Raw genomic sequence first — 24,277 nt, forward strand, 5'->3', positions numbered from 1 at the left:
TTCTTGGAACAAAGAGTACAACAGGAAATATTTGGTAGAGGCCTGAGGAATTCTGCCTCCTCATTGCTCTGACATTCCTGGAAACATATCTTTCTAGTCAGCATTCTCCTTTAACCCAAATGTCAGATAAGAGTCCCTCCTCCTTTCCAAGACAAACCCCTCTGCTCAAGTGCTTAATCCCAACCTCATCTACTTCTTTAATATCTCACTCTCTTCCCCGTATTTATATTTTTCATTCCTCCTTCACCTTGGCCCCTTCCCCATCTCCTACATACATACATGAACAAAATCCTGAGATAAACCCTGTTCCACTCCTATCATCCTCTCAGTACACCTGTCCATTTTTTTTCTTTCATCCCTTCATTTCCAGTCATCTAGAAAACTGTCTTCACTTCTTCACCATTTATACACTCCAAACTTCTAACTTTCCTCTCACTGTAGTCAAAATACTATCAGAAATGTCACCAATAACATTTTCACAATCGTCTACCTTCTTATCTCTTGCACAGAATTTGACCTTATTTAGAATACCTTCTTGAAATTATTTCCTTTCTTTTAAAAATTGTACTTTTCTGGTTCACTTCCCATCTCTCTAAGCACTTGTTTCCCCCCTTTTCAGGTCCATTTTCATCTTGTTCCTAAGCTCGAACTCAGGTTTCCTGGCTCCTGGTTCAATTCTCTTTTCTTGACATTATTGAAATATGTTGGCATAGTTCTTCATTCTAAAACACTTCTTGTGCACCTACTAGTCAGTCTTAGAATAGTCTACAAGGTGTAATTCCAGAGACGCTTTGTAAAGGCGTACTTGTTCAAATGTATCTTTCCTACTATTGTGCCGTGGTGTCTGAACTATCCACCATCATTGAGTCATTCTGTGAGGTGGAGACATTATTACATTGTTGTTTTCTGGAGTTGTCTTTTAAAATGTGGCTATTCTTTATAAGGAAAAATCATTAATCTATTTATAACTTCATGATTTAAATTTATGAAACCAGTTACCTTAAAGAGACAGAATGAGATGTAAGACAGGACATAAGGCACTGAATAAAGAAAATAGCCCGTGGGAGTAAAGGGAGAAAGGAGGTCTCGGTAACCTCAAGTCACTAGGATGAAGGTAGAGGAATGGAAGAATAAAGAATGTTAGAAAGAGTACACTGCGTTGTGTCTTTGCCTCAGAAAGGCATATGTACTACTTTTAAGAGAGCAGCAACTGCACTGGTATATTTTCCAGTATGTTATTTTAAAATGTAAGAAATTTAGTTATCCTTGGTCCTATCTGTTGAATTGGCCAAGTGGGAGGTAATGCAAGACTGTGGGGACCCACCGGGTCAGATAGAGCTGTGGTAAATAAAGTAGGCCTTTGGGTATTGACAGCTCTACAATTAATCCACAAGGTGACATATTCCATTATTTTAAGGAGAAATGTACAGTTATCCCAAGGAGAAATAAGCATGCTATTGTATCTGAACAGGTGACTACCTTTGACCCGCATTTTAAAGAAAAGATATGAGCTACAAGTTCTCCCCCAATCATTTCTGAAGATTAAAATCACCAATGAAACTCTCTTTAAAATGTGCATGGACCCCTCTTCCCTAGATTTGTCTAGAAGTCTGGGCCCAAGGCCTGTGTGTGTGTGTATAACTCCACAAGTGATTCTGATGCACAGGCAGTGTTGAAAACAGCTAAACTGGAAATTTGAGGAGCTGAGTTTGATTAGATAAAGTGCAATAATGGAAAGAAGAGGGGAGGCTCTGCTTCTGTGTTAGGAAGCGTCTTCTAATTAAATTTAGGAAGCAGCCTCTACAAAAAGCTGACAGCAGAGCTTCCTGTGCATGTTGCCAAGGAAAGCATGATGAAAAACAAAGGAAGTACCCTCTCCTGAAGCTTATCACAGAGATAGGCAACCTGTCTTTCTTTCAAAATCTACAGTTTTGATCTGATTTCCCCTCACCTGTCCACAGAACCTCCGTGTTGCAACACTTACACACTCTGCTTTCCCCAGTATGCACCCCACTTTCTTGTTCCCTGCAGCACCTTCGTTTGTGTTTGGGCCACAGAACAGATTTCCTTCCACCATCTGCCCAGTCAAGCTTGTTTGTTCTCCAAGGATAGAGTCAAATATCTCTACTGACCACTGCTGCCCCAGATGACCCTTTCCTTCTCTAAACTTGGCAGCAGTTTGTGCTGCTTATCTTGTATGTTGACCTCCTGCTATGTGCTTGGTACCTGTCATATAGCTGGTAAGTGACAGATCCAGGAAAACAGAGGGTTAGCTGAGTCCAATCCCATATTCTTTTCATTATGCCATCATGCTGCCTCTAGCATCCCATACCAGCCTATACAAAGCATGATTACGTGCTTTGCTTCCCTCTTAGACTATAAACTACGTATGACCACAGACTGTGTGTGAAATCCCATAAAGTCTGCCATCGTTTTCAAAAATGAGTCAAAAAAGGACCAAAAAATGACCAAACAGCAGGAATCAGTAGCTGGGGATATACATTTGGAGAAGTTGCAGTTCTTAAGGTATCTTAAGTCCTAAGTTTCCATGCATTGTAGTGTCAAATTTAACAAAAACTTTCAAGAAAACTCTGCATCTTCATAAAGAGTTCAATAATAAGCTGAATAAGCCAAATTTTAGCAATTACTGAAGAATCAACAGGAAATTATAGCAGAAAAGTAAATCGACAAGTGCTGAGACTTAAATATTAATGAGGGATAGGTCCCAAGACCTTCTGAAATCCCTAAGTATCACTATAATATATAATTTTCCTCATAAAAAGCAGTAAAGTATAACTGAAATATTTAAATGGTCCCTGTAGACCGTAATGATTCTATAGAAACAGAACTAAAGTCATTTATAATGCTATTAACATAAATTCTGAATTGAGCACCGGCCGAAACGTTTTCAAACATCACTTTTTCTTGTTTCCCATATAGAGCATATGGTTACTAATTTTTGCCTGAGTCACCACCAAATTTATACAGAACTTCTATTTTCTAAGATGCATCAATTTTATAAAACTGTTTCACTTTTTCCTTATTTCCGTCATGAGAATTAACAATTGGCTTTCTTTGGGATTCACTCTACACAAAGTCTTCTGACATGTTCAAAAATTATTTTGTACTTCTAAGTATTAAAAAAAAAAAAAAGTTAAGCCTGCACCTCAGCGTAGGTGCTGGCTAGAAAATCTCTTAAAAGTTAGGCTTATTCCTGGCCAAGTGACTCACTCAGACCAAGCTCACAACATCCTCCAAGTTTCATATAAAATTACATATTAATATATGCTCTATGGGATCATTCACAAAGAGTTGAGACTTCAAATGTTTAGTCTATGAATATCAGAGACTTACTATATTAAGCAGTAGTTTTAATTCTTGTGTTTACTGTTTTTCAGTGTACATCAGTAATCATAAGGAATTTATTTATTTATTGACTCCTAACTAACAATTTATTTCCCCAGAGCTTGTGATTTATTTTACTGCTTATAGTGTGCCAGGACCCAATAAATGGTAAATATTTAGTCTCTGTCATATGATACATCACCACTATCATTTGTTGATGACTATCCTGAATTATATTCATGCTCAAACGTGAAGACAGGGTATGTGGCTTGGAGTAGATGAAGATGCCTTTAAGACAGAGAATCAAACAAAATGGTCAGGTCTTCAGAGATAGAATTCTTACTTCAAAAATTTGCCTATTTTACATTTGGTAGTGTATATATGTCCATGCCACTCTCTCACTTCATCCCAGCTTACCCTTCCCCCTCCCCATGTCCTCAATTTCATTTTCTACGTCTGTGTTTTTATCACTGTCCTGCCCCTAGGTTCTTCAGAACAATTTTTTTTTTTTTTAGATTCCATATATATTGTTAGCATACAGTATTTGTTTTTCTCTTTCTGACTTACTTCACTCTGTATGACAGACTCTAGGTCTATCCACCTCACTACAAATAATTCAATTTCATTTCTTGAAGCAGCCACATAGCATAGGGAGATCAGCTGGGTGCTTTGTGACCACCTAGAGGGTGGGATAGGGAGGGTGGGAGGGAGACGCAAGAGGGATGGGATATGGGGATAGATGTATATGTATAGCTGATTCACTTTGTTATACAGCAGAAACTAACACACTATTGTAAAGCAATTATACTCCAATAAAGATGTTAAAAAAAATTTGCCTATAGTGATGCTAACCCTAGTCCTACTTTCATATTACTTCCACTATTAATATGTTTACTAAATATATGTGGTTGTATATATATATACACATTTATATAAGTTGTAAAACAGAAACAGGAGAACTGGCTCAAAGACCTCATATATTTGATGACCTCAAAGACAGGATGTGTCATCATTTTAAGGAGGTAGCTGAGACCTCAGAATGCCAAATAGCACAGCAAGGCAAGAGGGGTGTATCAAGGCCCAGAAACACCAAGTGTATTCTCAGTGTTCCTAGGTACACAATCAGAGGTTAATTAACAGTGATTATCTCAGTAGCATCTCAGATGGAATAAAAAGGACCTGGAATATTAAACTTAAAGCTGAAATAAGGTATTCTTTCTTCTAATGTAAAAGTTCCTAGATAATAGATACATAGTACCAAGAATATCCCCTTAGTACTATGGAATTGTATTTCTCTGAACACCTGCTCTAGCATAAGCATTATGTAACTTTAAGTAGAACTTAAAGTTATTGTCTTAATAAAAGCAGGCATTCAATTAATCTTATACTATTCTATATCTGTGTCTGCAAAAGTAAAACCAGCCATCATTCTTAAACCATTCTAAATATATGGCACTATCATTTAATCTGTAACAAAAACCAAATACCATGATGCCTTGGAGGAGTTAATTCAGTTACTTAGGTCTAGTCTTCTTTAGCCTGCCTGCCTGCCTATGTGCCTTCCTTCCTTCCTACCTTTCTTCCTTTCCTCCTTAAATCTCACTACCTAGCCATAACTCATTTTAACATGAGTGTGAGCATTTGCAGTTTTAACTACTGGTGAGTGATCTCATATAAAATATAGCAGTGTATAGTTCTGCAAGGAATTTGAATTGTACATTAAGGTTAGTATAAGTGAATCACTTAGCTAAGAATTAGTCTAACTTTTACAAGCATTCTACTAGCTAACATCTGCATCTCAGTTTCCTGTTATTGTGTTAAACATAAAACTAGGTAATAGAAACAGGTAGTGATCATATAAAATCAACATAGTATTTGCTCTGAAGTCACATCTCGTTCTAATAAAGTTTTATCTAAAGTGATGAGTATTTAGTCAGTGATTAGTACATCTATTGTGCCTGTTGTATATCAGTATTATGCTTGCCTCTGTGGATGATATTGCATGATGAAAAAAAAAATGGTCTCCGACTTGAAACAATTCAAAATCTCGGAACAAAGAAAAAAAATTAACTAAATGAAATTAAAATAATTTTAAGGTACTATAAAAGCAAAGTGATTATTTGTTTTGGTCATAGAATATACATAAACTTAAATGTGACTTCCTCAGGTTTAAACGAAGCAACCCATCTTCAGTTTACCATACCCACAGCCCCGTCACTCTTTCTCTCCTTATCTTCTTACCCTGCTCTAAATTTTCTATTACCTACTTGAAATTGTGTTACATATTTATTTCTTTTTTCCTTATTGTATTTCCCAGTTGAATGAAAACTCCGTGAGAACCATAACTTTGTCTTATTCACTTTACTTATTTACCCCAGCAGCTAAGATAGTAATTGAATATATATTTGTTGAATGAATGGATGATGAATATCACCAAATAAGGAAAAGATGGTTACAACTGGTTACACAACACACAGCCCACTACTATGCAAATAAGTTGCATATGGCTGATGATGCCTTATTGTTTCCTGTGGTGCAGATTTTAGTTACACAAGTTCACATCTTCGTTAAGCAACAACTGTGACAATAAACGACAAGAAAATAATAAAAAAGAAAATAGACTGATCGTCTTTACAGTTTCTTTAGAGCTGCTGCGAACTCATTTGTTGACATGGGACTCAGCCTGATTTCTTTTATAAACAGGAAAATCAGTATTTATTTTCAGGTCTTCATTTTTATATCAGGATGAATTATAGGATATTTAATGTTCAAACAGTTGTCCGTTTATCCATTTCCTATTAAGAAGAGAGGAATATATGTAAAATGTTCTTTGTATATTAAGATTTTATATGTATAACTAATAATAAAATTTATACTAAAGCTCTGATTTGAAATTTTTGGAAAGTCTAAATAAATTGTCAAGTGTTCTTGAAACACATAGTGTACTTTTGGTATTGCAGAAGTTATGGGAAATACCATAGAAATAAAAGATCATTGTATGTATATTCTTTTGTAAATTTGAATATGCTAATATTTAATATTGATCAAACTCACAAATATGGTATAAGATAATCTGATAGTATATTTGCTTTAATGTAGAGTAAGATATTTATTTAGTGTTCCGTTCATGCATGGTGACTCAAAGATATTTCTTACCCTTACCTGTTAGTAACCAGCAGAGTGCTCACCAAGCATCACTTTAATCCAGGATTAAATACTGGAAATAAAAAAGTTAAAAGTGTACGTTTGTAACTGTGATTATATCCCAAAGAGAAATATACTTGCTTTTGAGTTTGCTTATAATATAAGTGTCTCTTACCAGTCCAATATGGATAATTCAAAGTTAATGGCATAACCATAAAAATGAATTTATGCATACTTCAAATTGGTAGCAATTCCATCTTACAAAACATATTTTTGTTAATGCTCATTCCTATTCGTGCAATTTTTAACAAAATTCAGATTTACAACTATTCTTTTCTCTTGTTCGTAAATAGCTGTTTTAGGCTATTAAGTTCATCCTACCAAATTGCCCAAAAATCTAGGAAGTAACGTTTAAAAATTGTCTCTCACTCAAGTTGGGAAACATTTTCTTTAATTTATCACACTTTAAACAAATTGTTAGCTTTAATTAAATGTGGAATAAAACAAAGATATAAACTAAAAAGCCTCTTGGTTATGAAGAACTGATGTAATAAAACTAACCTAAGAATTTATAAATGATAACTCTTTTCTGTAAGGATTGATTGCAACATAATCACAGTAAAATTTTGGCAAATTTTAAGGAAATTTAGTTGTATAAAAGTAAATATATGGGGGCTTCCCTGGTGGCGCAGTGGTTGAGAGTCCACCTGTCGATGCAGGGGACACGGGTTCGTGCCCCGGTCCGGGAGGATCCCACATGCCGCGGAGCAGCTGGGCCCGTGAGCCATGGCCGCTGAGCCTGTGCGTCCGGAGCCTGTGCTCCGCAGTAGGAGAGGCCACAACAATGAGAGGCCTGTGTACCGCAAAAAAAAAGAAAAGAAAAGAAAAGAAAAGTATATATATGATTCTCAGATAATTAGCAAAAGATTACATAAGGATGCTTTATAAAAGCATGCCTGTATTTAATGTAGTTTGACCTTTTTTTTTTCACTTAGTAGTATGTAGTCCTAGTCTTTTCTAACTAATGTGTCTTTGGGAATGTATAGCCCTATTGACATTTTAAAGTTTTTTTTTTTTATCATATTATCCATTTACATAACAAATAATATTCATTCATTCGTCTAATACATTTTTATTGAGCAATCCAAATACAAGTATATATAAAATCCTAAGGAAAGATAAATGAAGAAATTAATTCTCTCAAGGGTTGGAACTAATGTGTGTGATATGAATGGGGAAGTATATTTTGGATGGAGGAAACGTATTAACAAATTCTGGTCTGGTAGTTAAACATAAGTGGGCTAACATGACTGTTCTAAAATTACGTAGTGACTGATTTTGACTGCATATCATGGTTTATATGTACAGCATAGGTTATTGTCTATTTCTTAATTATTTAGAAATGACTGTAGCCACAGTATAATAGCATTATCATTTTATCTCTTAATAAGGATATCTGTGGTATATAAGGTTCAGGAAAATCCCATTATGAGTAGCATTGGCTTAAATTAAACATTGTGGAGGAACCAAATTGTACATGTGCTAACTGAGGAGAGATCCATCTGTGAGTGAGACATGGAAGCCCTGTGTGCTCTAGGTCCAGGGCCGGGGTGGGGAGGTGCGGGGGGATGGGGGAGAGGCTAAAAGCTGACTGTTTGATTGTGGTTGGGCTCTCGCCTATTTTGCATCAACTGAAAAATCCAATTCTGTCTCCCTCACCAATTGCTCCCATGATAACATATAGCAACATAAGTTTCCACTAGTGTCAGGCCCAGGTCTATTGACTATCCAGCTCTTCTAAGGGGTTATATATTCTAAATGTCTGATTTTGTTTGCTTGCTTTAAGAGAATTCATATTTTATCCATAAACACAGCACCTAGGAACAAAAGCAAGGGAATTAGGAGCACCAATCACCAGAAGAGATTTAGTTCAGTGTTATTTATAATGGGAACTGGACATATCTCAAAGTGCAAAAATTGGGAAATAATTAAGTAAAATAGGGTATATCTATATGATGAAATATTTTATGGATATCAAAATAGTATTTTTAAAGAAGTTGAATGACATAGGAAGTGCACATGATATAATGAAAAAAATAAAGGATATACAACTGTAAAAATGGTAAGAATTAACTTGAGGAAACTGTATTCTTACTGCAAGAAAATAGAAGGAAATAAACCTTTTTAATAGTGCTGTTGTTTGGTTGTTTTATTATGAGTAATTTTAATTTTTCGTAGTCAATAATTTTTTAATTAATTTATTCAAAAAATTACTCCACAATAGTTATGAAATCATCCTTTCATAATCATGGAAAACTTTCTTAAAAATGGCATTTGAAGAAAGATTTAATGCAAGGATAGTGTATAAATTATACTAAACAATTTTTATTTTTTTTCTTTCAAGGTAAACAGAAATATATGATTTTAATTTGTATTAAGATGCAAAAGAGATTTGTGTGAATTTGTCTTCAAATGTTGTGAGAAGTGGGTCTACTGTATCTCTCACTGGGGATAACTTGATAGAAAACAAGACATAGAATGATTTAAGGATAATTAAGTTACGATGTGTGAGAATACTTGTAAATCACTGTGTTGTATGTTATTTTTAATATTGCCTGAGAATGGTCTAAATAACCTCTTTGAGTCCTATCTAGGCCTGTGATTTCAATAAGATATTTAATTAACAAAGCTAATTATTTAGATCTCAGACTGTCATGGATTTCACATTGTTAGAATTCAGAGATATTGTTTAAACTGTAACCGATTCCTTTAAAAATGTCATACAGTCTCCCTTACATATATGCATTGCCTCATAACATAGCAAATGATCTTCCACTGTGTCATTAGTTCTAATTGTGATAACAATAAAATAATTACTCAACATATTCATTGCATACACCTTTTATGTCAAGCACAGTTCTAAGCTCTGATAGTTCAGATTAAATTTATTTTTGGTTTTCTTGGGCTGTGTGTATCTATAGATATAACTACTTAACCATTGTAATGTCTCCATCCCTATTATGTTTAGCTATATGTGCCATAAATTGCCGGTGACTTTAAGGGGTATAAGCTATTGCCTACATTTCAGTCCTCATCCTACCTGATGTCTTTGGTGTATTTTATATCAAGAAATACATCTACATCTTCTTTATTGGAGTTTCCCTTCTTCCTTGGATCTTTCCTCATTGTTCTCTTCTCTCTCTGACATAGCAAGGGTTTCACAAGATTTCAACCACCAACTACATACTAACAACTCATAAACCTATGATTTAGTGATCCTGTGATCCAGATTCCTATTAACTCTCAACTGGATTCTTTCAGCTAGGTGTCTTATAGGGACCTCAAACTCAATGTATCTAAAATTCATCATTTTATTGCCAAACCTGCTTCTCTAGTATTTCCTCACTTGGTTGATGAAATTACTATTCTCCTACAATGACAAACCACAGAATTATTTTTGATTTTCATTCCCCAACTCCAATTTGTACTAATCTTGAAAGTTTTTAATATTCATCCTTAAAATGATGTTCTAGTCCACTTGAAGTTCTTGCCTAGCACTAGGCCTTTTTTCTCTTTCAGATTGGTGTCCCTGCTTGCTCTGTATCTTATCCTACTCAACCCATAGACATATATGGAATTATATTTCTAAAACGGGGATTTAACCATGTGGCTTCTCGTGTTTTCTTATTGTCTAAAGGATAAGGCACAGAATCTGTAGGAAGCTGACTCTAAACTCTAGTTGAACCATTTAGCCATATCTCCTCTCTGCTCCCTTCATAAGCAATAGTTGGGAATTTTCTTTCTATTTCCCATCACACAGTGCATTCCCATGTTCTAGAGTCTTCCTATGCATTTCTTACCCATGTGTTTCTCCACAGGCCCTAATCCAGTTGCTGCCATTTTGTGACTCTTTCAAGACTCCAGTGCCCCCCGCCACACACACATACACACACACACTTTAGAAGTAAATAAAAGTAATCATTCTACAACTAACTTCCCACTTTCTTTGTACACACTTCAAGGAGAGCAAATTGCTTGGGGTTGTTTTTATGTCTTTTTCTTATACCAAAATGAAACCATTCATAAAGTCTTTGTGGTTAACTGCAGGATGATTGCAAATGTCCAGTAAGGTTTAGATTCAATAGTTTTTGAATTCCCACAAATACCTTACTTAGCAGAGAAAGGATAAAGAAGTAACTGTGTCATGTTTGTGATTTCAACTGTTGCATGTTAAAATCTAAGAATATTAGCAACTGGAAATGTATGAGTAAAACCTTTTTTGATGCTGGATGCCTTTGCCCAATATTCTAAAAACCTAATTATATGCTGCAACATCTAGACGTTAATTACATGACCCAGTAAGGGTTACCACACTTATTATTTTTAAGTGGAAAAAAAAAGTGCAAAGTTTTAAACTATCTAAATTTAGCAGTTCTTTGGGTACTTTACATTTCTTGAATATTGCAAAAGTAAATACTCACCTGTTTTTAATACTAATATGATTTTGTGTATCAAGCAGTTTGAAGGTTTTTTCCCCGCATGCAAGCTTCCTAACTGTTTTATCAACCATGTAGGCTGCAGGCACCTTAGTAAAGTTGAGTTGGGATAAACGAAAGAGCCTTGTTGAATTGGTAATCATGCAGGTATTCAGAGTGAAAGGGAGATCATATTTTAAATTAATTTCAGGGCCTCAGGATATTTTTTCTTATGGGCTATATTACCATTCTCTGTTTACATATCCATCTTTTAAGAACTCATAGCTACTCTTAATACATTTCAAATCAAGCTTTCCTGTACCTGGGTGATATGTATTACTTCTTTCTGCAAGGGTCTCTTGAATTATATGACATCTTGCTTATTATGACATATTCAAATGCTAAATGATTTATAGAAAAATAATGACGTATACTAATCTCAAAAGCCATTTATATATTCTATTGACTTTGACCAATTTTTAGTGCCCTAAGTGACCTAATTTGACTGTATTTGAGGACAAATAAATACCTTATTTTTTTGTAATTTTCACATTTCATGGGACATTTCAGGTTAATTATTAGGAGCTAAATAAAAAGTGTTATTTATTTATTTATTTATTACTATACACAATCCATGTAGCTAAGGACCTGCCACACCTAAAGCTCCTTTCTAAAGGGAAGTGACCAAAAGCAATATCTTGTGTACAAGCTGTCACAAAAGCATGTGTCCTGGAGACTTTGACCACAGTTCGTTGGACTAGATATTGTACCCTGAGCAGAAAGTGACCAGCTGTAGTCTAAATAAAGAGAGATCAACAGCCTTTCAGGGAGTGTGGTGCCATAACTCAAGCAATAAGGTCACTCTGTACTGGGTACTGGCTCTCTGACTATCATTTAGCACTCTTAATTGCAAGCAACAGAAACTGATTTTAGCTGTCAGAAGTGGAAAGAAGATTTATTGGCAGGATACAAGATGTCTTAGAGAATCAGGGAAGGCAGGAACAACAGGCTTAGAAAAGGGTCAGAAACCAAATGGATCCAGAGAATGGGTAGCAAGAATTGCCCAGATAATGCACAGCCTGTACCAGTGCTGTTATCTGCCACTACTGCCATTGTTGGATACTGTCAAGAGACTTTGCACCACACACTACCACAAAGAAACTTCAGCCACTTTTCTGATTGTGAGACTGAAATTTTGGCTGGAGCATCAGTTGGCCATGCCGAGAATCATGCAATAGTTTGTTGGTTGCCAGAGAATAGAGAGACAAAAATTTTCTTTTCAGTGTGTTCCATAGTGGCGATAGTTTCTGTGTTCCACCGATACCTCATACAGTGGGAATTTAACAAAATAAATGGGAAGGGCGTGAAATAGGAAGGACGGCCAAAAAACAAAACAAAAATATTATTCTGTTTTTATCTGAGGATCTTCTCTGTGGGTTTGGTTTTGAAATATATAGATTCTCTGGTGGATTGTAGAAAAACTGATTGGGAGAACCAAAAAGGCAATATAGAAAAAAGAGAAAGTGAGTAGAAGTAGAAATGGAAAAAGAGATACTGAAAAGTAAGAGCAGATTCATTAGTATCACAGAGTTTCTAATCCTAAAAGCAATAGACACCAACTCTTAAAGGAAAAACAAGAAAGTAAGAGCTGCTCTTTGTCACTGATTTCACTGGTGGGTCACCAGAGCTGCTGTGTGTCCTACAAGATGAGTGACAGGCATCCCAGACCCCAGAGGACTGGCTCTTCCTTTGCCAAAAACATTTCACTTACCTTCTTACTTCTCCATATATACTTGTAATAAGCCCTCAGTAATGGGGGTTGGGGGCAGGGGTAGGCTTGCCATGGTTCCTTTTCTTGACACCTGAGAGACTTTAAAATAGAGAATCCTCTTTTTACACACACATGCACATACACACCCACCCACACACACACACCTTACGATGTGTACTCTTGCAAACCACATGAGCATAAATACATTGATAAAGATTAAGTTAGGTTCAGATTGCTCAAAATTTGGAGTAAAAGCTAACATCCATGAATTATCTGTCAAGAGTTTGTTAATATCACACTTACAAAAGGTCATGTTTAATATCTTTCCCATCCCACATTTTCACGCAAACACTTTTCAATAAAGTCACCCCACTTTTAGTTATCTCCAAATCCTTTTCAGCTCAAAGAGGGAAATCAGTCTACTGAGCTGGCAAAACAAACAAAGGCCTAGATATTTCTTTCTAGCTCTTCTAGCAGCAGCAGAAGAAATCCCTTAAGGAACTGTACCATCTTGTTACGGATGAGCTCCCCTTAGCTGAAACCATTCATTACCAAGGGATTGAGGTTTCCTCTGCTACGTTATTTAAAATTGCCTCAACAGTAATTCCTTCTTGCTTGGATTTCATAAAGTTCCCAGGACAGAAGCATGGCTTCCCTAGACTCTTCGTCTTAAACGTATCAGCATCATGGGTGCTCCAGGGCAGAAGGCTGTTTTACACTAGCCTCCTCCCTGTGTTGGTTAATCATTCACACGAATAGGGGATTATAAAGATACTGAGGTTTTGTGCTTCTGGTTGTTTTCTAACACTAGCACTCAAAAACATAGGCTAAGTGAGTAGACCAACAGATGTATAAAATATCAATTGTTACACTGCTTACACTAATGCTTTGCATTAAGAAAACAAATGACAAGCTGCCTAAAGTCTGCAAAGAATAAAAACTCCATATTATACACTTAAATACTTACTTGCCCTTATCTAAAATGAATCCATACACAGAAGTGCAAGTGACTGCTGTCACTTCATTACCCACTGAAGCCTTTTCGGTGTGTTCTGGGCAGTGATGGAGGAGCCTGCTGAGTTTCAGTTTGGCTCAGCTGGTCCACAATTTTGAACCCCTACCGGTGGTATCAGCAAAGCATGTTCATAGCCTGTTTCTCCACATATAAGATTTTTCAGGTTACACTGAATAACTTCATTAACAGACTATGGACAGCACTTTTTCTGCATCATGGACAATACTAACCTTTGAATTCACAAATAAATAACACCCCACATATAAGGAAAGATCAAGGTATTTCGGGGGGCTCAGTGTAAAGAATGCTAAAAAGAATAAGCCATTTTCAAACATGTTTTAATGTAGAGGATTTTGAAGTGTCTTAATTTCTGTGAACTATGGCCAATGTATGGTTCTCAAAGGGCATTTTTTGCCTATGAAGACAGACATGGAGCCTGCTTCATTCTTCATTTGGGTGGGGAGAGAGATGATAAAAGGGAAGTAGAGATGGAAGTATCCGGCAGAGGTGAAGGAAAATCGTTGTGAAGCAGAAAGGAATGACTGCCTGTAACTGACCAATAAGTCATGGATCAAATATGGATGCAAACAGGGCACCTGCAGGCCAATTGAGGTAAGTGTCAGGACTCAAAGGGGTCTTATCCCGAAAGAAGTGGGCAAAGGATAAAGTCCAGAAATGCAAGAGTTCAGGCAAAGAGAATGGATATGAAAGCAAAAGCAGACTTTAGAATAGAATATTAGAGACCCAACACACCTGCCGGAAGCTGCCAGATGACCTCTTCATGATGTTTTTAAAGAGGTTGTTATTAATTTGTTTTATCAACAAGGGATATGGCACTGGGGTAGGGATTAGCATGTGCATTGATTCCCCTGGCCATACTTCCCTGATGGGTAGACCTGGCTTTTCAGACACAAAGGTATCATCTCCTTTATCTATAGACTTCGCACAGTCATTTCCAGTGTCCCACATCACAGCAGTGACTTTTCCAACAGGTTCTGAATCAAAAGATAAGGTAGGTTTCTAAACTCTCCAGTGATGACTCTGAACTGTATCTGAACAGAGGACACCCAATCATTGTCTACTACTATGTCCCTTAATGCAGTCTTTTTCACAGGAAAAATTAGTCCTGCTTCTTGATGTTGGACCCTTTCTTACCCAGAAGCATATATTGTCCGTTGTTGAGTAAACTAGGCTTGATTGTTTCCAGGACCTTCCAGGAAAGCTGGGTTTGAGAGCTTTGTTAGGATTCCATTTAGCTTTCTTGAGTTTCTCTCAGTGAGATACCCTGGGATCATTTGGGTGAGCTTCTTTTTCTTCTTTGACTTTCTTAGAATACACCCTAACCCTATCACAAAGAGAATTAAAAAAAATTCAAGTAAGGGGGCTTCCCTGGTGGCGCAGTGGTTGGGAGTCCGCCTGCCGATGCAGGGGACGCAGGTTCGTGCCCCGGTCCGGGAAGATCCCACATGCCGCGGAGCGGCTGGGTCCGTGAGCCGTGGCCTCTGAGCCTGCGCGTCCGGAGCCTGTGCTCCGCGACGGGAGAGGCCACAGCGGTGAGAGGCCAGCATACCGCAAAAAAAAAAAAAAAAAAAAAAATTCAAGTAAGGAATTGAGGCCTCCAGGAATCAGACACATAGATGGAGTTAGAAGTGCAAAAGGTTTATTGGGGAGTAACACTTGTGGAAGGAATAGGGACGAATAGGGATGAAGCAGGATTGGGGAAGGGGAGCAGTCAGACCCTGAAACAGATATGAGAAGAATCTTCACCAGTCCGACAGAGAGCCCTAGGGCAAAGATGGCCTACTAGGGAAATCCTGCATTGGATAGAAATGGCTGGGCCCCTGTACCACAGTTTTGCTGTCTTGGCTGGGGCCTCCCCAAGAGGACCCCGACCTCAGCTTGAAAGCTGAAGGGGATCTGAAGGAGGGACCAGTTAGAAGTTGTCTGCTCTACCACACTGTAGCAGCTGGGCACAAGTCTTTTCCTGAAGGAGGATCTGAGTGGTGCATGTCTGGGTCTGTCATAGTTGTTTGCTTCTACGTGTACTCATTAAGAACATTTCGGATCCTAGTTAAGTCACCTTAGTGTATTTACTCATTAGTTCTGGTGAAAGGTTATATAGTTCTTCAACAGTTCAAAAAGTTGACCCCTTAACTTGCAGAATCAGTTTCTATTTTTCTGTTTGTTTTTTTTTGGTTATAATTTGGGGTTCCTACAATAGAGACTCAAGGTATTTGTATAATAAGACAGCAAGAGTGCTGTGAGGAAGAGCCTCCCCAAGACACTCACTGGCTAGAATAGCACATGGACCTGTGAGCAGGAGATGTTCATTGGCCTGACTACTGAACAGGTACTTCTCCCACTTTATTGCCATGGTCAGTTGAGGCAGTGGATTTCTAGCTGGGATTAAGATAGGATCAAGGCAATCTGAGGAAATCTGAATTTGCTTCCATAGGGACAAATTGTGGAGGGGAAGATTTGAAGTTTGAACCATTTTCAGAGCTGACCTCCATCATTACATTGCCACTTGGGAATAAAGAAGTGAGCTAGTGGACCAGAGGGGATAAAGAGGGGCTAGTCATCAGAGGGGATAAAAATAATGACTCAAAGACTACCTACTTCTTAAGAATTATCTAAATAGTTCATAGCAATTCTCATCCATTTGTGAAAGGTTTAAGCTTCTGAAACTAAGTGTGTGGGAATGAGGAACACTGACACTAGGAATATCAGAGGAATGGTACGCTAGGGAAATGCTGTCTGAATGGAAGAAACAGCGGCATTAAACCGTAGTCACAGGAAATGGTATTTAAAGGAATGCAAGTTCCCTTTAACTGGCAAAACTATGGATAGACTTCCCCACCAGGCCCCAGGGACCAAGGACTGGGACTTGAGGCAAGGTTAGGAGTGCAGACTGGAAAATCTTCAATATCCTAAAGATTTAGACAGAAAGGGCCATGGGCAGTCGGGACGTCAGGGAGTTCTTAATGGATTGCCGGGCCACAGGAGGGCACAGCTGTCTTCCAGGCAGTCCAGCTAGCTGGTAGAGAACAGCAAGACTGTTTCCAAATTCCACTGGCTTATGGAGCAAGAACTACTAATATCTCCAGCTTATTTTGGCTCCATTGAAGGGAAGGGACAGTTGTTTTCTTGCTGACTGTGGAAATCTGATCCACATTTAGGAATTCTTCATTCTTTTGTTCAACACAGTATTTATTATCTTTAGCGTCTTAGACTCTACATAAGAGGATCAAGATAAAAGAGCAGGATACATCCCCTAAAAGACTAATAGTCTGGTAGAGATGGGGAAAAAAAAAACATGATTATAAAACACTGTGATAAATGAAGTAATAAAGAAACATTATGAGAGTATTTAAAAGGGAGTCATTATTTATTAACCCATCCTGTGTTGAGGTAGGATGGAAGTGATGTTATCCAAGGGACAAGAGATGAAGGACATTCTGGGCAGAGAGAGAGAAAGAAAAGCCTGAAGCAAGAATCAGAATGGAGAAGGCTACGGGTGCCTGGGGAGGAGAGAACACACAAGCAGTTAGTTCTGTGTCATCTTCAGCTTAAGGCACAAGGGAAGTGGAGGAAAAAAATATATATATATATATAAAATATTTTATATGCATATACAGATACATTGCTATAGACTTATAGCATTTTATATTCATATTATATGTTTGTTATATGCATTTCCCCCCTGGATTATGAAGTGTTTTATTTTGTTTTGTTTTTTAAGAATAGAGATAGTGTATTATATATTTTTAACACCATTGTCTAACATAATGCATAGTGCCTGAAACAGTTGTCTATTAGGTTATCTTGGAACCAGTAATTTTATACTCCCAGTTTTCTTCTGAGTAAATAGAAATAAGAAAGTTAATGTTAATTTATGCAATGTGAGCTCTATCAAGTCGACAGTGTTTGTTGAGTGCCTACTATGTGCTGAAATCTGTGCTACATGCTCTCAAATACTCTGAAATAAGAGCGCATATCAGGATCTCCTTTTTTATACTTAACATCCAACATACATGTTATTTATGTGCCTGGGTTGTACTTCCTAGTAGATTCTGCTTTCCTTGTCTCACTCATCTTTGTCTCCAGCATAGGCTAGTTGCAGTGCCTTGTCGTCAGTAAATAAATTTGTTAAAAGGATAGAACCCACATTGCCTAGAATGCCACTGGCTTTAATTTTTCTATTTATATTTGAACACCCTTGGAATTCTTTTAAAATTTTAAATGAAATTTGTGGTGGTATAATTTACTTATAACAGAAAAAAATACATTTAAGTATAGAATTTGATATGTGTTGACAAATGTCTACTCTCATGTAAATACCATCACAATCAAGATACAGAACATTTCCATTACCCGAAAAAATTTCCTTATGCCCTTTCCCACTTAGTCTCTTTCCCATCCCCAAACCTCAGTGACAGCAACCAATGCTCTGCTTTCTGTCAGCGTAGCTTTTCCTTTGTGGAATTTCATATAAATGTAATCATGCAGCATGTACCATTTTGTGGACTTCTTTAACTGAGAATAATGTTTCCTTGATTAAGTCCAAGTTGTTGCATGATTCAGTAGTTTAGTTTTTTTTTTAATTGATGTATAGTATTCCGTTGTGTAGACATGCCACTTCATTCACATACTAATGGATATTTGAGTTGTTTCCAATTTGGAGCTATTTTGAAAAAGTTGCTATGAACTTTTGTGTGCAAGTCTTTGTGTGGATATATAGTTTCATGTCTCTTGAATATATTACTCAGAATAGAATTGCTGCATGGATTAGTAAGTGCACATTTACCTTTAGAGGAAACCACCAAATGATTTTCCAAGGTGATTATGCCATCGTTAGAATTCTTAAATCAGGAAAACTGGTGCAAGAAGGACACGTGCTAAAATATAAGTTAATTTAAAACATCCCCATTCCGATGCCTAGTCTTTGCATTTACTAATAGTTCTACCTGGAGTAGTTAACTCTTTCTGTCTTACTTTACTGACATAGAAGGATAAATATATCACTTTTGCCTATTACTCTGAAGCTACAGCTAGTCTTACAGGTATAAATGAAGTAGAAGCCTTTTATAGTTCTAGTTTACAATTGATGGCTGCATTTTACTTTAAGGAACAATTTTGCTAAAGAAGATGATGGTTTAGGACAGGATAATGGGAAAGAAAATTAAGAAGGAGCAATAGGTACTCAGATTGATCTTCTAGACCCTAGTTCTGTCTATCAGAAAAGTGGACATAAAAATGCTAGCTACTTCCTAGCATGCCATGTGAATTAAGATTTAAGAGTTCCTTAGTGGAAAACATTTCATAACTGGTAAAATTTTTCAGTGGGTTCATTGAAATGCCACCTTCTAAGAAAACCATTTTGAAAAGAATTGTGCAGAGTGGAAATTACCAGGGAAATTGGAGAAAATGTTTCTTAAAGTCAAAGATTTCACTAGTAATTTAACTTATCAAGAAATTCTCACAATCATTCTCCAGTGCTTATTCCTGTGTACAGGGCATGAAATCAGTGAGATTTGATGCCCTAGGTAATTGGTGAAAATACCTGTCCTACAATGGAGAGGTCATCTAAGGGTCCTCAAAAGCAGCAGGGTGCATCATATATAGAACCCCCTTAATGTGTAACTAGAGACATGCTAGTTACTAGAATTAAAAATTATTATCTTGTGGCCCAGATAGAACATTAAGCTTTTAAAAGCAGCCAGTTTTGGACAATGGAAATTTCTGCAACAAACAGTCTGCTCAGAAATACATTTTCTGCTTTTTGCTGTTGTCACTGTTGTTTGGTTTTCATAGGAATCTATTCCAGAGTGTATTAATTGCAGACAGACACAGGGTTGGTCCTCATTAAAATTGTCACAGGCCACATTTATCTCTAGTTTGCTTTTATCCTCTTCTTAGCACCTCACAAGCTTGATCTGTTACCTTCACGTCATGTAGTACCCCCAAGACCCCACGTGCTCCCCAGACCTGTCACTCATTCCTTTAAGGGCTTCACTGCTTTCTTGCTAGTAATATCACACACCTCCATCACAGGAAAACCCATTCTGCTCCCTCACAGCTTTCTTTGGCGATCATATAAATAACAAAAGGGTTAACAGGTATTAAAGTAGTATACACACACACACACACACAAGCAGTTGCTATGGGAGGGATTACAAATCATGATCAGGAATGCACATTATGAATATCTGCAGGAAGAGCCAGTAAAAAAATTGGTGATACAGGTGGGCTTTTTGTGGACTAGACACTTTAAAAGACTTGTTAAGCTGTTCTTTTTTCCATGATTATCTACCATTCTTCTTCAGAATTTTTCCTGCTTTGTAAAGAAGTCTTAGTGAATTTCATCCTTTTAGACAGTATCTATCATAACATATATTTGTGTTTTTCTTAAACCCAAACATAATCTATAAATTGATGGATACATAAAGAAATAAATTGAAAATCTGCCAAGTTTTCATTTAGTCTTCTTTCATTGACACAACAAATTTTTTTGAGTGCCTACAATGTTATATGCCTAGAAGTAGGAAAGCAATCCAGAATTGTCTTCTTTTATTTAATTTTTGTTGGTGTGGATAATGTTAAAGTCTCAGTCTGTCTGAGAGGTTGTAGTAACTTTGTGTATTTCCTATCCTGAAGACTTTTTGTAGGGGAGAATTAGAAATTGTCTAAAATTTATTCATTTCAATAAGATTCTAAAAATTGGCTTGTTAGGAAGGGCCATGCCACCTGATGCTATCACTAGCAAATGAGAAGGTCAAGATGCAGAAGCACTATTAATTTTTTTAGATCTCGATCATTCATATCAAAAATGTGAGGAAATAGGAATGTGTGAATAGTTTCTCCAAAGTATACAGATTCATTTTTTCATGTTATTAGCCTCACCACATTTCTAGTTGTATTAGAATATTCCCTATTTTGCCTGTCAAACAAAACTTTGCAATTTATGGAACAGTCAATAATTTTTACAATAATGTTGGCTATAAGTTGTCTTTAAAATTCTCAGGTAATCAAATTGTGTTTCAGCTGGGTATGAAGATTAGTAAACAGCTGGCTTAACTGAGTATGAAGACAGGTAAAATATATCTGAACACCATAAACCTTACTCATAGAACTATCAGAGGATTAAACTATGGTATCTCAAAATAGCAGCAGATGATTCAAGTAAATAAAGGTAATCAATGGACCATATTTTTTTACAAAAACTGAAAAACTCTGAACAAATTTCAAATTGTTAAACAATGTATGAGGCATCCATTTAAAGTATTCAGCTAGTGAGAATCAACAGAAAAAAGTGTGACAGATGTTCAAAGTAAATATAAAGACACGGTGGTCAATAGTATTGAAAGCCACTTAGAAACCTATATCAGATTATTAGTCTTTACTCTATTGGAACCAGATAATATTTTAAATTTGTTATACTAATTTTTATCAGGCTACCTTCCATGTATTATGCAATTCAAGTGATCTTTAAATTATCGGCAAATTCTACCTTAAAGAAAGCTTTCACAAAGGACATGCAATTGATGTCATCTAGAGTTACTGTCATTTCTAGGCTAAGTCCCATGGAAATTCATAACTTAAAAATGAAAGTCACAAAGATGCAACTGTCTTCATAATGCCAATGCAGTGGTTATAAATATTTCATGAACATTGCATGGGCAGGGGCAGATCTCCATTTTCATGAGTTAGAATTTGTACAGCTAAGTCTCCAGATTTTACTATTCATAATACACAATATGCCCTGTAGAGCATTCCATATAGTGCATTTTTAATATTTATGTTTAATGAAGAAATTACTGTTCTGAAAAGAGAACAAGCCAAGTCAAAGATTTCTTGTTGAAATTATTAGTTTTGCTGAATAGCAACAATAACAATCAACAGAAATTACCTCATCACAGTGTCTTAGCACACAACCACATAACTTGTAGAGTAATACAAGATGACTGATCAAGATACATTAAACCTAAGTGAAAAGGTTCTTTCTAAAGGTTATAACATTAGAAATCTCATCTTAAAAGAATTCGAAAGGTTAAAATGCAAAGAGCAACTTTCTTACATATAAAAATATTAATTACAAATGAAATACTTGCCTACTGTTTCATAGTTTAAATATATGTCTGCATTTTTCTGGGTGGATCTTTTATTTTTTAAAAAAAGCATTTTAACTTCCTAAGATAATATTACCAAGTTCAATAATGAATTGCTATTGCATATTTTAATGTAATTTATCAAAGCACATTATCAGTACCTGTCAGAATAAATTTTGCACTAAAAGTAATGAAAAAAAGGACTATTGTATGTGTTGAAATCAAAGAACATTACTACTGCTAAGTTATTTTCAATAGGAAGGATAGGTTATTGCCCTCTCAATGATACTTGTCCCATGAGAAAATAGAAGCCTGAAAAATCACAAGAAACAGGCAGAGGAAAACATCTATTCCTTGCTTTTAAAAATGAGCATTTGATATTTTGTTTCATTCTTGTCATTTTAATCAATTCTTTCAAGTTGACCAATGTTGAAAAGTGCTACACAGCTCTTGGCAACATTTGCAAAAGTAAGCTAAAGTTACTGATCAGCTCGTGTGTAACCTAAGGCTGAATTACCCCATATTAGCATATACTATATACCGTAATTAGATTGATTAGGAAGTCACATATTTTCTTTTGAATACAATTCAACAAGACTAAGTCTTCTAATAATGAAAACAATAGACTTCAGATTTCATACCATTCACCTGGGAGTCAGCTATTCAAATATTTTTATTAGGCTTAAACCAATGAGGTCATTAGAAATTCTGTAATGGTTCCCGAACTTAACACCAGAAGTTTATGTTTTATTTCTGACATTGTTTAACTGGAAGTGGGAAACACTTTCTTCCATTTGGTTCTTTGTAATTTTATTTTCCAAAGGCTCCCTTGAGGAATTTAACCTTTATGTGATGAATTTGCAGTTCACTTGAAGTGTGTTAACCTTAGTTCCCTAATGAGTCTAGATGTAATACTGAGGAGGAATTTGAGAAATATATCATGTTGCTCATTGTCAAGTTGGATTTGTCTTGCACATCTCCAGCTTTGCTGTTGTTCCAGCACACATTTTGATCACAATTCTTTAATTATGTTCTATATTTGACTGACCTATTTGAACAGGATCCAGAGCTGGTGCGAAACATCTGTCGCTGGGTTAGGCAAGCTGTTCAGATTCCTTTTTTTGCCAAGTTGACCCCAAATGTCACTGATATCGTAAGCATCGCCAGAGCTGCAAAGGAAGGTAAGAACCTGACTTACATCAATTGCCTCGTTATGTAAGTATGGGCCTAAATTTCATAGCCATATTAAAGTATATCTTTATCCACAAATATATGTGCACATCTCTCTTTAAACTTTAAGAAAAGTATTAAATTGAGCGCTTGACCTCACAAATGTAACAGATCCATACCTATACTCAAGCTAGTAAGTGGCCCGGGAATACAAGAATATCTATCATTTTTCCTAATGAACACCTGGTTTACACACAAACAATTGTGAACCGAAGCCACAGTCACAACAAACCACTCCAAAATGAATGACTTCACAATATAACCGTCCAGCAATAGCACCTGAACCTTTAATGAAACTTTTTAAAAAGAAAGCTGCTTCCACAGGTGAAATTTCTTATGAGTTCCCTTTATATTTGATGGGATCTAGTACTCTGCCTTAAACACATGCTCAATAAATATCTTGAATACATAAATCATACAGTCAATGCATGATTTTACAAATCATATATGCTTGTGTGCTATCCAATGGAAATTGCATCCTGATTTGTAAAGATATTGTAAATTAGCTGGAAAAATAACACTGAATACAAAATATTTGGCATCCACAAATCTGTATAATAATTGGAAAAATAAAGTGGTGCTAATTAAAAATTTTTATGTCTAGCATTTTAAGTATAATTATAGGAATGAAATTAGTGAATATATTTGAGGGGAGGAAATGTTCTCAAGAGAAAGTAGAGTGTGCATTTTTCTGGGTTGTGTGGGTTTGAATGGGCTTTAGCAATCGTCCCTTTAAGAACTGCAGAAAAATGTTGTGTTTTTCGTAGGTGGTGCAGACGGTGTTACAGCCACCAACACCGTCTCAGGTCTCATGGGATTAAAAGCCGATGGCACACCCTGGCCAGCAGTGGGCCCTGGGAAACGGACTACGTACGGAGGCGTGTCCGGTAGGTGTTACCCGCTCCTTGCATTTTTGCTTCCTTGGAGGTTGGTGAAAAATCAAGAGATCATGTTACAAGCAAGAATACTGTGCCTTTTATGATCCCAAATTCTTATAACTCACTGCTGGTCAAAACTCCTAATAGTTAAGACAGATGGGACAGATTGATCAAGTGACTGATAGCACAAGAAGAGAGTATACCAAGATAGGGTTTCATACAAATTCTATTCTCTTGCAGTCTGTGCATTACTCAGAATTTCTCATTGTCACAATTGTCTCATCATTAATTAGTAAAGGCTAATAACAAGG

At 36.4% G+C, this 24,277-nt stretch overlaps 1 protein-coding gene across 2 annotated transcripts in view; it reads left to right on the forward strand.

Annotated features, from left to right (window-relative positions):
• The window catches only part of DPYD (dihydropyrimidine dehydrogenase), an 810,282-nt gene that overhangs the window by 552,674 nt on the left and 233,331 nt on the right, over positions 1–24,277 (forward strand). For both annotated transcript variants that reach the window (XM_060139525.1, XM_060139524.1), the window contains exons 17-18: positions 22,919–23,039; positions 23,856–23,975. In XM_060139525.1, the coding sequence (XP_059995508.1) occupies positions 22,919–23,039; positions 23,856–23,975 (241 nt within the window). The remainder of the gene's footprint in view (positions 1–22,918; positions 23,040–23,855; positions 23,976–24,277) is intronic.

Source organism: Lagenorhynchus albirostris, chromosome 2 (genome assembly GCF_949774975.1).
Source record: "Lagenorhynchus albirostris chromosome 2, mLagAlb1.1, whole genome shotgun sequence".
NCBI classification, from domain to species: domain Eukaryota; kingdom Metazoa; phylum Chordata; class Mammalia; order Artiodactyla; family Delphinidae; genus Lagenorhynchus; species Lagenorhynchus albirostris.